Below are 13,231 nucleotides of genomic sequence, written 5' to 3' on the forward strand. Positions count from 1 at the left end.
TCTGGGATTTTTATATTTTGCACTATAAACAAAAAAAGAGCGACAATTATGAAAAAAAAAAAAAAAACACATTCCCTTTCTGCTATATAACACCCCCCCCCCCCCACAAAAATAAAAAATCTAAATTTTTTTAACATTTTATGCCAATTTGTTTTCTGCTACATATTTTTTGTAAAAATCGCAATAAGGGTATTTTGATTGGTTTGCGCAAAAGTTATCGCGTCTACTAACTTCGGGAAAGATTTGTCATTTATATTGTATTTTTTTTACTATTAATGGCGTCAATCTGCGATTTTTAGCAGGACTGCGACATTGCGGTGGACAGATTGGACCCCTGACGTTTTTGACACTTTTGGTGGGACCAGTGACATTACTACAGTAATCAGTGCTAAAAATATGCACTGTTACTGTAATAATGATACTGGCAGGGAAGGGGTTAACACTGTGGGTAATCAAAGGTTTAAATGTGAGCCTAGGGGAGGGATTCTAACTGTAAGGGGGTGGGGCTTGTGAAATGATCCCAGAGACCAGCGATCCTACATAGAAGGATCACAGGCACTCTGATCATTCCAGAGAGAAGAACGGCCAGCTGTGTTTACAACAGCTGCCCATCCTCCTCTCTCAGCGGGGAATGTTTACGGGTGCCAGGTGGCAATCGGAGCCGCCTGACCCATGCATCGGAGTCCCCGCTGCTGAGTGGGGGGCGGGAGCTCGCCACCATCAGCGCGCATGCACGCACGCACGCACCCCCTAGCTGCAGGCGCGCGACCGACGTATACCTACTTCGGTTTTGCCCAGGAGGGCCTGCCTGCCGCAGTATAACCGGTTAAGTGGACAATAAACAGATTGAATTTCAGCTGGTTCAGCAGGGACCAGCCAAATTTGGATCCATCTATGGCCATTCTAACAATCAACTCCTCTCAAACGATAATGTTGGCACATTTTTGCACAATCAGCACTTGCTGCAGCACCAATCAGTGTATTCTGACAGAAGAGGAGTCCCGCTGTCAGAATAAAAAGTGCAGTACGGATCATTCCCCGATCCACCTCTATTGTGTGGACAAGGGAATGTGTTCAGTTTTTTTTTTTCCGTCAGCCCTCTGGCTGGTTGAAAAAAACAGACCCATGCATAGCCAGCTTTACTTTCATATGGCGATCCCTAAAATCCTGCTGAAGCACCTATGCAAGAGCTGCTTGGTGCGGAGGATTTTCTTAGACTTCACAGCAACACTTGAGATGTAGCCACTCTGAAGCCAGATCTAGCAAAACACAAAGCACTACCCAATCCTATTGATGTCTAAAAACCTGGAGCACTGCATGTCCTATTGATTTCCATAATTTAAGGAGAAGCATAGCAAAAGTTATTTTAGCTATACTGTACTTTGCCTGGGGACCATAAGGATTGCAGATCACTCGGCTGGTCCAGGCTCTGGAAAGATCCCAACAATAGTCGGGATCCACACAGATACCTGGACCGGCAGCTGGCTCAGCCCTTCAGTAAGCCGCTGGGAGACTGAGTCAGCCACTCCCACTTCATCCAAAGCCAGACGCTCCAATGAGTGCTGAAGGGTCAGGGCAGAGAGCCGGTTGACAGACAGAACACTGAGAACTGAGAAATCAGCAGTGTCTGATCACTCAGTTCTCAGTCTTATGGAAGGGGACAGATGCAGCATCGGATAAATGCTGCAACCACTCCGGTGAGTACAAAGTCGCTTTAAGGAATGGGTTAGGTATACCGGCGCTATGGAGTACTATTTAAATTATTCAAATATATACAAAATCGGTGGTTTTTGCTGCCTCCAACCTACCACTAGGGTAAACGTGAATTGGGGTTAAAAAAGGTGTTGGTGAGTGGCGCTACCACCATGCACGAGTCTAATTGTGCATTGGTTACAATTAGTGTATAGTATAATATCAGAAAATAATTGTTTTAAACGTGAACAAGGTGCACTGTGCTGAGAAATGGGTTTCCCCCTTAACCAGTGTTCATTAATCACTGTATTTAATGAGAAACAAAAAGTGCAATGTGCTAAAGTATTATAGTGCCAGCATGCTGGATGACAATTCCAGATGCTTAATATGAAGTGAACAGCTGGTTGTGCATATACATAAAGTGCTGCGTGCTGAAATAAAATGAGTGCAAAATTAATAAACCGTGCTATAAAACAAATTTATTGTGAAATCCCCAATTCCAGGGGGTGAAGGAAATGGTTAAATATTGAGGTGTCAGCCGATAGAGTGATAAGTACCAGTCTTTTCATGGGTGTGACACCCTCTGGACTCGTGCTGGGAGTGGAAGTGCTAATACCCGTGACCCCACTAGGTAAAGCACTTACAGCACTAACTCCCCTGTTCCAGGTATAAGGCTGGTGGATGAGACTCAGTTGGTGGGAAGATGGATATCCCACTATTTCACTCCCTTGCTGCAGGTTTAAGGCTGAAGGGTGAGACTCGGCTTGTGGGAGAACTCAAACGTTCCTTGGTTGTTGTCCCACTATGGCTATAGAATCAGTATACAAAAGAAGAAACTTCCATGGCGTAGTATGTCTGTATAACAGGGGAACAATAGTATAGACTCACTGTTAGGAAGTTCAAAATAAATTAATTTTATAGCACAGTTTATTAATTTTGCACTAATTGTAACCAATGCACAATTAGACCCGTGCATGGTGGCAGCGCCACTCACCAACACCTTTTTAACCCCAACAAAGACGCTTTGCTTTTACTTAAAAGTATGCTTAGCATATTTATATATTATTTTTTAAACGTTAAACATTTGAAACAGCGTGCTGTTTCCTCCCTCCACCACGAAATGCAATGATTCAGACACTGCTGACTGTTATTATTTTGGGTGCGCCGCTGAGGGTACACAGGATGAAAAGATCATGTAGTAGCCTCTTATTTCCATTATATTTTTTTCTACTTACAATTCGTCACCCTTAAAAAATCCACAAACATTCAACTTTAGATTATAGCTAGAATTTATTATATTTCCAGTACATATTCTTTTTCTGACACTCCACAGCTCGTAATACGCAAACTATTATTAAATTAGACATAGAAAAAGTTTTACACAACTGGTTGCAGAAAAACTCTTATGCTGGGGACTTTACAAATTGGTCCAGAAATTTAGAAGAGGTAAATTGCAGAGCGTATAGGGAAAAAAAAAAAAAAGATTCTGAAAAGGAATCTTAAAATTTTGGCAAATTATGTAATTGACGTTTTTTTTTTTTTTCCCCTCAACAGTAGAATTAGTTGGTAATAAAAATTATATGCTTCTTACATCTTTCATTTGCAACATCCTTCTTGGCACTGCAGGGTGCATTCCAGCTGCTGGCCCTGATCTTTACTGTAATGATTATAGTTGTTGTAGCATAACCTAGAGACAAAAGCATTGTGGCTTTACTAGGGGCCATTTCATACATAGTGTGGTGACCTGCATTTTTCTGCACTGGAAGAACGCCAGTAACAGCCAGGACACACAGAAAACAATTGTTTACTTTGGGTCTTATTCACACTGGAACACAACCCAGAGCTGCGCTGCAGTGATCTGAAACATGCTGCATTTTTTCATGGCGCACTAGACAGGATCGCATGTCACTGTACAGCAGCACAACAGAAAAGAAAAAAAAATGTCCCAATTTAAAGAGAACGTGATGCAAACCATACATATTTTGGTAACACTTTATACACATGGAGTCATGCAAATTTAAATGATCTGTCCTGCATTTTGCTTAGGTGCATCTAAATCCAATTATTTTTTTTACTTTTGTATAGAGCAGTGGTGTCAAACTGGTAGCCCTCCAGCTGTTGCAGAACTACAAGTGCCATCATGCCTCTGGCTAATGGAGTCATGTTTGTACTGGTCAGCCTTCCAATGCCTTGTGGGACTTGTATTTCCCTTAGGGTCACCAGTTTGACACCTGTGGTATAGAGTATACAAATTTAAACCACCTGTCAGATTTGTTTGTTTTTTTTTTTTTTTGCCATGTTGTATTCTGGATGATCCCCTTAACTTTCTGTCCTTGAGAGCAAAGTTAAATTGAGAAATCTCTCAAAAAAGGGAAAATCCCCACTTAGTTGTCACTAGAAAAGGTGTGCCAATTGGAAGATTCTCGTGTTTTATTAAAGGCATTTGAAACTTTTAGAAAATGTTAAATTTCTCATTGCTGTGCCTTGTGTACTGTTCACCGTGATAAAAAGAGAGGTTTATATACTTTAACAAATGAAACTATCACAGCCAAATCATCACTTTAGAAATAAACCCCAGAAAAAGATTCAAAATCCTTTCATGAGAATGTGAAATTTATACAAAATAAAAAACATTTCCTATGTACAAAATTGTTCTTTTGCTGTAAGGCACTTCTGTAGTTTTGGATGTTCATATTACATCATACATAATAGATACATAATCCTAGATCACTAAAATGAGGTCTTTATCCAATAACACGTAATTTAATTACATCATAAATATATTAGGTGCTTATATAGTTAAATTTTCAAAATGCAAATAACCATGTTAGATGAACATTCCCAAAAAAGTTGTAAAGCTTAAAAATTATTTTTGGTGAATGCAAATAATTTGGCATTAAAGCCGAACATCAGGCACATAAAACAAAATCAATGAACGCAGTTATGTGTTCATTAAAACATATTTTGAAATTCATTTGGCGTAAGTAACTGAATCAGACTTGGAATTAGCCTCTTGTAATCCCCTGTACAGCTCAAAATAGGAGGATTGGTAGCACTAGCAGCCAATCAGGTGTGCCTCAGTGGACCTGAGCTAGCAAGGACACTCTGATAAAGGAATCATTTATCGCTGTGCCTTTACTTTCCCATCGCAAAGCTGAGGGCAGAGAGGTAACCAGATTGTATTGCTTAACCACCTCCAGTTCACCTTCTTTAAGTTCATATTTAACAATCAGTATTTTATGCCAGAAAATTACTTAGAACCCACATTAAGCAGAGGCCCTAGAGAATGAATTGTTGGGTTTTGCAATTTTTAGGTTTATTTTTATGGTATTTGTGCAGCAGTTTTTTTTTTTTTTTTTTTAAATAAACTTTTTTTAATTTTAATGCAAAAAAAATAAATAGTAACCCAATTTTTTTTGTAAAAGATGAAATAAAGATCAAAGCTGATGTTACGCAGTGTAAATACATACCAACATGTCACGCTTTAATTGCGCACACCCATGCAATGGTGACAAACGTAAATTTTACTATCCGTAGGGGACGCTTTAAAAGGGTTTACAGGTTACCACTTTAGATTTACAGAGGAGGTCTGGTGCTGATTGCGGTGATACCTGGGACGATTGTTGTTAGCATGCGTGCGGGACCGATGCATGTGTTCACTTTTTTTAAAATTATAAATTTTTGTAATTTTTACACGGGTGCTTTAATTTTATTTTTTTATAACTTTTATTGCTGTCACAAGGAATGTAAATGTCCTTGTGACAACAATAGGCATTTGACTACAAACACCCTTTATGGAGAGATCTGGTGTCTATGAGATCCTAAATCCCTCCTCTGCACTTAAAAGCATTCAAACCACCAAGATCTGTGTTTTTTTTTTTTTTAAAGCTTTTGGGTTTTTAAAAAAATGGCGCGGTTTGTGTCTGAGTAAGCCAGAAGTGATGTCGTGTCATCACTTTTAGGTTATTATTGTGAACAGCCGATTAGAGCCAATCCTGGCTTTGCTGTCCGGCGGGACGGGAGAGCCCGAGCAAGCCGTGTAATAGCAATTGAGCCGCTAGTTAGCCACTCTGATTCCTATTACAAAAAAAAAGCCAACCACCGGCTCTAATAAACGATACCAGGGTGATGCCTGCAGCTGTAGGCATCATCACCGTAGAACCACTCAAAGTCCAGTGCATACTTGGGAAGTAGATAAATGCAGTAGAAAACAGTCAGCTCATTAACCCAGATCTGCTCTCTGGAAAGGTTGAGGATAAACTCAGAACTGTATGGTCAGAAATCCTATGCAGGTAAAACAGCTCTTATGTATGCGTTTGAATAGTATATTAAGCTGGGTGCCTGAACCTCAGCTGTAAGGAATTAGAACCAATGTTTTGGAAATTAAAAGTTTTTCTGGAAATTAAAAGGCTTAACATAAAATGACATAACATATTAGAGGTATAAATTGTCTAAACAGCGTGAGAAACAACTTGTAAAAAGTAACTGGTTTAAGTCTCCTTTTCACATTTCTAAGGCATGTTAAAAGACCAGTTCAGACCCTCTGATACATAATTAAACTTCCACAACTTAATCAGTTCTCTCAACACATCACTGCAGTCTTTAAAGTGTTACTAAACCCAGGACAGTGCATTCACTATATCTGGTCTCCCACAGTACATGGAGCATGGAAGTGCAATTATTTTAGTAAAGATAAACCGCTAAATACCTTTTCTTATTTGCAGTATATAGCAGTCTTGTGACTTCTATAAGTTCCTTGTAAAGTTAGCTTGTAGGAGGCGTTTGCATACTGCACGGAGTCGTCCTATCCAGGACCCCTGACCCTCTGTCTGGAGAGTGCCGATTGGCCCTGAGCTGATCACATGCACTCTCCGAAGAGAAAAAAAAATCTCTAGCAATATACACCAAACTGAGCATGTGCAGCCTGATTCCAAAGGCTCTCTTATATGGACCTGTTCTAGAGTCAGTGCAAGAAGAGGAAGATCTGTGCATACAGGATCAAAACAGTTTTCTTTTTTTTTTTTTAACCCCTTAGGTTCCACAGTGAGTATAACAAGCATGCTCTACAGCATAAACAGACTGATTTTACTGTTGTTAGTTTAGTAACACTTTAACAATTTTATTTTTGGCTAAGGGTGTAACATTTATATTACCAATTAGAATAGTAGGTCTGGCTAATTAGAATATGGAATAACTAGTCTAAAGGAGCCAGATGCTGTGGTATCTTCACACTGATGAATCTTGGTCACTGTAGGTTTGTTAGAACTCTCCACTGGAAACGCAGAAGCTAAAAAAAAGGCTACAAAAGTTTATGGCCACTGTCGTTCTGCAGGATAATTTGGCACTGTAGGGTACTGGGGTAGACTGGGCCCAGAGTACTGTTCCCCATGGGTAGGTGGACTCTTCCAGGTCCCAGAGACCCACTCATCTTGGGCTTTCCGGAAGCTACAACCAGCATTTCTGTACAGTCTGTGCACCTTTAAGAAAAAAAGAAATCCACATATATAAAATACTTCCAAAGAAAATCATATTTTTCAAGTATCTCATACATTTTTGTGCTCTTTGGTTGGCATCATAAATCCCTACAATGAACACCATTTGCACACATTCTCCCATTCTTCTCCTGCTCTGTTTGTCAAGTGTTACCTATGGACTGACTGTAGAAACTTCAGAATAATAATTTTGGGCAGGAAACTGAAAGTGAGTGGTATAAGGTTTAAATATTAAAGGAATTAAACATTACATAAACTAAATTATAATCCCCTACCTTACCTCAAGCTGTTGAACAAATACATAATCACAGGGTCCTGTTGTGACAAAGACATTGGTAATCCCTAATGCAAACTGTTGTGTACTATCAGGTAGACACTTGCAATTCTATAAACAAAATCAATGTCTTGTGATTCCTCTACAGCACTTTCAGTCTGGTTTTACATTCCAATAGAAAATTCTTTACCACTTGCAGACCACGCTACAGCTGAATGACTGCTACAGTGCTGACAGCTAGTTCTGGGGGGACAGTCATATGGCGGCCTCCCATAAGTGTGCACGCTGTGGGGCGTGGGCGGCACGCTTTATGATTAGAGTGTTTGAAGGACACTTCTGATTAGAGATTGAAGGACACTTCTGATTAGAGATTTAGGTAAAGAGCCAATCAGTTGCCCTATACCAAAAGATCCGCTGTGTCCAATCACAGCGGATCACAGATGTAAATAGAAGCCGGTTATCAGCATGAGGAGAAGAGAGCCGATAACCTGCTTCTCTAAAAGGGACATGCACACTGATAAATCAGGGCACTGATTATCAGCATCCTGATTATCAGTGCAATCCCAACAGTGCCCATCAGTGCAGCCTCATCAGTGAAGGAGAAAAATTACCTGTTTGCAAAATTTTATAACAAAACTATAAAAGTTTTTGGTTTTAATTTCATTTAGCAAAAAAGGAATAAAAAACCCAGTAGTGATTAAATACGACCAGACGAAAGCTCTATTTGTGTGGAAAAAAACAAAAAACAACGTTTGTCTATTAGCCGCCTCATTCCTGTCCTCCTTGACACACCAAATTCAACATCCTATCATCAAAGTTACTTTGGATGCTTGGCAGTCTATGCTTACCATCCGCCATCAGAGTCTAAATAGGAGTGCTCTAGATATCCCGTTAGGAGCTTACGAATGTATCATCACATTCTTTTCGATATTGGATTGAAAAAAGAGAGGTCATAATTTCTGGCAAAGCGTTAAAGATAGCTCCCACCCGGCTGATGGCTATAAAACTGCACAAATTCGCCATTTTCACAACACTAACAAGTTTGCTTTTCAGTTATCCAGGCCGCGTCAAGCCAATTACGCGGGGCATCTCCTTTTATGACTTGTATATGACTGCCCAAGCAACTTCAAAAAGGAATAAGCAGGGCTAAATGGGAATCTGAACTCAAAGTATCCTTTACGGATTTGCAATGGCATAAGGCCATCACAATCAATTATAAATTGTCTAAATGTGTTGATCATTGGGAACAATTTCTGAAAAATATACCACGGGTGGTACCTAACGCCCCACAGGCTCTCTAAAATCTATACCTCCTCCAGCGAACTGTGCTGGAGACGTTGCAATAATAAAAGGTACTTTGTACCATATCCTTTGGGACTGTGCTATTATTCAACCGTTCTGGATAGCGGTGGGGGCCTTGATTGGAGAAATTCTGGGCTCGAACTTCTCAGTCCTGCCTGCCCTAGCACTATTGAACTTGGGAATCGATTCTAGTCCTCCCCGGTATCAAACTGTAGTACTGCATATCTTGTTCGCGGCTAGACTTACCATCACCCACCATTGGAAGTCACCTGCGTCACCAAATGTACAGGAACTCACTGGAACCCAATGCCAATTTGAGAAATTATTAGCCAATAAAGACCATAGAATGCCTATCTTTAGCAAAAGATGGGTCCACTGGTTGTTACACCCTAGTGCCGCTAAAGGCCTCAAGCTCTGCTAGACTGTATGGCCTTACCACCAAAGAGTATCCCCCCTCCTTTTCTTCATCTTCTTTCAGTGCCATGATTATCAACTGCTGACTTGAATACTTGCCCTCCCATAAACATGGAGGTCCACTGACACTTAGATCTCAGAGTGCCCAACCCCCCCCCCCCCCCCACCGCCTGGACACAGTTTGCACCCATTTGGGGTGTTTAGGCAGGTCGGCCGTGGGCCTGTTCGAGAGCGGATGCTAGTGGCTCCAATCTATGGGATATTGTACCATTTGTATCCACGGGTTTGTTAACGTTGTGCATGTTTTACCTTGCAGGTTTAAAGTTGGTCTGCACTATTGCACCCTTGTACTACTGGCTACATTGTTGCACTCTATGATTTTGTTTCCCTTTGTTGTTCTGATTTTACCTGTTCCTTCTCCCTTATTTGTTACTACTTGAAATAATTTTTATAAAAATATTCAACATAAAAAAAAAAAAAAAAAAAAAAAACACGTTTGTTTGGGTGCAGTGATGCAAGTGCGACAGCCCTTAAAGCTGAAAACTGGCCTGGGCAGGAAGAGGATAAAAGTGCCCATAGGGCAAGTGGTTAAATAATAAGTTCCCTTAGAACATGTTACACCAGTATTTAGGGTGTAACATGAAACATGTTCCAGCTGGTGCCCTGCTTACCACTTTATTCCCCTTCCACTGTGACAGCGGGCAAGGGATACTACCCCTGCACCTGCTGTCACATTTTAAGAGTGGCACACCTGTGATGGGCCTTGCCTGCACAGTCATGTCATTCATTCATAGGGAAAACTGAATTTTTGTGAGAACTTACCGTAAAATTCCTTTCTCTGAGTCCTCTGACAGACACCGCCCACTCATACAGTCTTCACTTATGGGTATTGACCTCTTATCCGCAGGAGCAAGCTAGGCATAAGACTTGTTAAAACACAAAACAATTTGCATAGACACACCTGTAGGGGGCTGTCCCTCTGGTCCAATACCCCCCTGCTAGCAGCATTCCCAACTCAGTTTGGTAGCAAGCAGTAAATAGTCCAAGAACCCCACAAAAGAGGAGCGGGGACTGTCAGAGGACTCAGAGAAAGAAATTTTACGGTAAGTTCTTACAAAATTCAGTTTTCTCTTACGTCCTCTGACAGTCGCCGCCCACTCATACAGTCTTCACTTATGGGATGTCCCAAAGCAGTGTAGAAATGAGGGGTGGGAAGCGCAACCGTCACAAAGGCAACGCAGCACCCAGGTCAGAGAAAGGAACCTTATCTGAATAAGAAAGGCAAAAACGCTGGGTAACAGAAAAGCTCGCTCAACAGGAGCAAACAAACCCAGGAAAGCAAAATCAACAAAGGGGAAAACAACCCCCAACAGGCGGGGACAGACTAACGCCATATCCCCTTCAAGGTACTGCCGCACACAGAACTTTGCGGCCAAAGGAGGCATCTGCCGATGCCAAAACATCAAGTTTGTAAAATTTTGAAAAGGTGTGCACGGACGACCAAGTCGCTGCCTTGCACACCTGGGCCACCGATGCTTGATGACGGAAGGCCCATGACGCACTCACCGCTCTGGTAGAGTGCGCCTTGACAGGGAAGGGTGGAACCCATTCCCTAATTGAATAGGCCTGTACTATCGTCTGTCTGATCCATTTCAAAATGGTTGCCGCAGACGCAGCCATACCCTTCCGAGGGCCCTCAGGAAGGACAAAGAGAATCCGACTTCCGGAAGGATTCAGTAGACGACAGGTACACCCTGATCGCCCCGGACCACATCCAAGGAATGCAAGGCAAACTCCTTAGGATGTTTAGGATTCGCACACAGCAAAGGTAAGACAATGTCCTCGTTAAGATGAAAATCGGATACCAACTTAGGAAGGAAAGATTGGGGAAGTCGCAAGACCACCTTATCCCTATGAACAACCAGGTAAGGGGAGCGGCAGGACAGGGCCGCCAACTCCGACACTCTGCGGGCAGATGTGATCGCCACCAGAAAGGCAACCTTCCATGACAACCTTCCGTGACAGCACAGGCAGAGGAATCTCCCTGATGTTCTCAAATGGAGGACGTTGCAAAAAACGGACAGGACTAAATTCAGGTCCCAAGGAGGCAAAGGCGCTCTCTGTGGGGGAGCCAGATGACGCACCCCTTGAATAAAGGTGCGTATCAAAGAGTTTGACGCCAAAGGGCGCTGGAAAAGGATTGCCAGTTCAGACAACTGACCCTTAATAGTGGTAAGCGAAAGACACTGGTCCACTCCAGATTGCAGGAAGGCTAACACCCTCGCCACCGAAAAGGAGCGAGGATGGAAACCTCATGATTCACACCAGGCAAAATAAGCCTTCTAAGTACATAAGTAATAAATCTTACCGGACGAGGCCTTCCTAGCCTTGAGTAGGGTAGGGATGACCGCCGACGAGACCCCAATCTCTCAGGACCTGGCTTTCAACAGCCACGCTGTTAAAGCCAGTGACTGTAAAGCAGGATGGAAGATCGGCCCCTGAGACAGCAGATCGTCTCGTAACGGGAGCCGCCAGGGAGGCTCGATGACCAGTTGCATGATGTCCGCGTACCAAGACCGGCACGGCCAGTCCGGGGCCACCAGAATCACCAACTTCGGTTCCGAGACCAACCTTCGAAGGAACCTGGACAACAACTGAATCGGGGGGGGGGGGGGGAGGCATAAATCAGTCGATACTGATTCCAAGACACCACCAGCGCATCCGAGGCGTCTGCCAGAGGATCGCGCGTTCTTGCCACGAACCTTCCCACCTTGTTGTTTAGACGAGACGTAAACAGATCCACATCCGGGGATCCCCAACGTGCACACATCTGAAACACCTCCGGGTGTAAGGACCATTCCCCCTGATCTAGGGTCTGGCGGCTCAGATAATCGGCCGGCCAGTTCTCCACACCCGGAATATGAACTGCCGAAATCGCCGGGACCTGCGTCTCAGCCCAAGACAGAATTTTGGTCACTTCCTGGGCCGCCTGGGCACTCCTGGTGCCCCCTTGGTGATTGATGTAAGCCACTGCAGTTGCGTTGTCCATCTGCACATGCACAGAGCGACCCCGAAGACAATCCGACCAACGGAGTAGCATAGTCTGATCGCTTGCAGTTCCAAGATATTTATCGGCAGGGAGGAGTGCCCAGAACGCCACCCCAGCCCGACAGGCTGGCGTCCGTGGTGATCACCGTCCACAACAAGGGCCGGAAGGATTTCCCCTCCGTCAGAGCCGGAGACTGGAGCCACCACAGAAGATCCTCTCTGACTTGGTGACTCAAAGATATCCTCCGTTCCAAGGAATGAGGATACCTGTCCCACCTGGCCAGGATCTCTGCTTGGAGAGATCGTGTGTGTGGAACTGTGCAAACAGTATCGCCTCGAAGGCTGACACCATCAATCCCAGGGACCGCATGCTGGTCCTGAGTGATGAGGATTCGTTGTCCCTGAGGGACCTGACCTCGTTCTGTAGAGTCCGGAGTTTGTCCTCCGGCAGAAAAACTTTTGCATGAGCGGAGTCCAGGACCATCCCCAAGTAAGGGAGACGAACAGAAGGGGACAATGTCGACTTCTGAAAGTTGATGGTCCACCCGAACTCCTGGAGCGTCTGAACCGTGGTTGACAGATCGCGTAACAGAATTGGACTGGAACTCCATCTTAACGGGAGATCGTCCAGATAACCCAGGATCCCAATCCCCTGCGCCCACAACAGGGCCAGGACAGGAGCCAACACTTTGGTAAACACCCTCGGAGCCGAAGCGAGACCGAAGGGCAATGCCACAAACTGATAGTGTTCCTCCGCGATTGCGAACCGGAGGTACCTCTGATGACCCTCGAATATGGGGATGTGTAGATACGCATCCCTGAGGTCGATTGAAGCCAGGAAATCTCCCGGGCTCAGAGAGGCTATTATTGAACGAAGGGATTCCATACGGAATCTTTGAACCCGCACGAAGCGGTTCAGAGATTTCAAGTCCAGAATCGGACGCACCTTGCCCTCCTTTCTGGGCACTGTGAACAGATTTGATTAAAACCCCCGAAATCTGTCCCGATG

The 13,231-nt window shown here is 43.6% G+C and overlaps 1 protein-coding gene across 2 annotated transcripts in view; it reads right to left on the reverse strand.

The window, feature by feature from the left end:
- Positions 1-6,809: 6,809 nt before the first annotated feature.
- SCAMP4 (secretory carrier membrane protein 4) overlaps positions 6,810-13,231 on the reverse strand; it is an 80,662-nt gene continuing 74,240 nt past the window's right edge. For both annotated transcript variants that reach the window (XM_082253810.1, XM_082253809.1), the window contains exon 7: positions 6,810-7,169. In XM_082253810.1, the coding sequence (XP_082109936.1) occupies positions 7,002-7,169 (168 nt within the window). In that variant the 3' untranslated portion in view covers positions 6,810-7,001. The remainder of the gene's footprint in view (positions 7,170-13,231) is intronic.

This window comes from Pelophylax lessonae (genome assembly GCF_965119305.1).
Source record: "Pelophylax lessonae genome assembly, chromosome: 1".
Classification (NCBI taxonomy): Eukaryota; Metazoa; Chordata; class Amphibia; order Anura; family Ranidae; genus Pelophylax; species Pelophylax lessonae.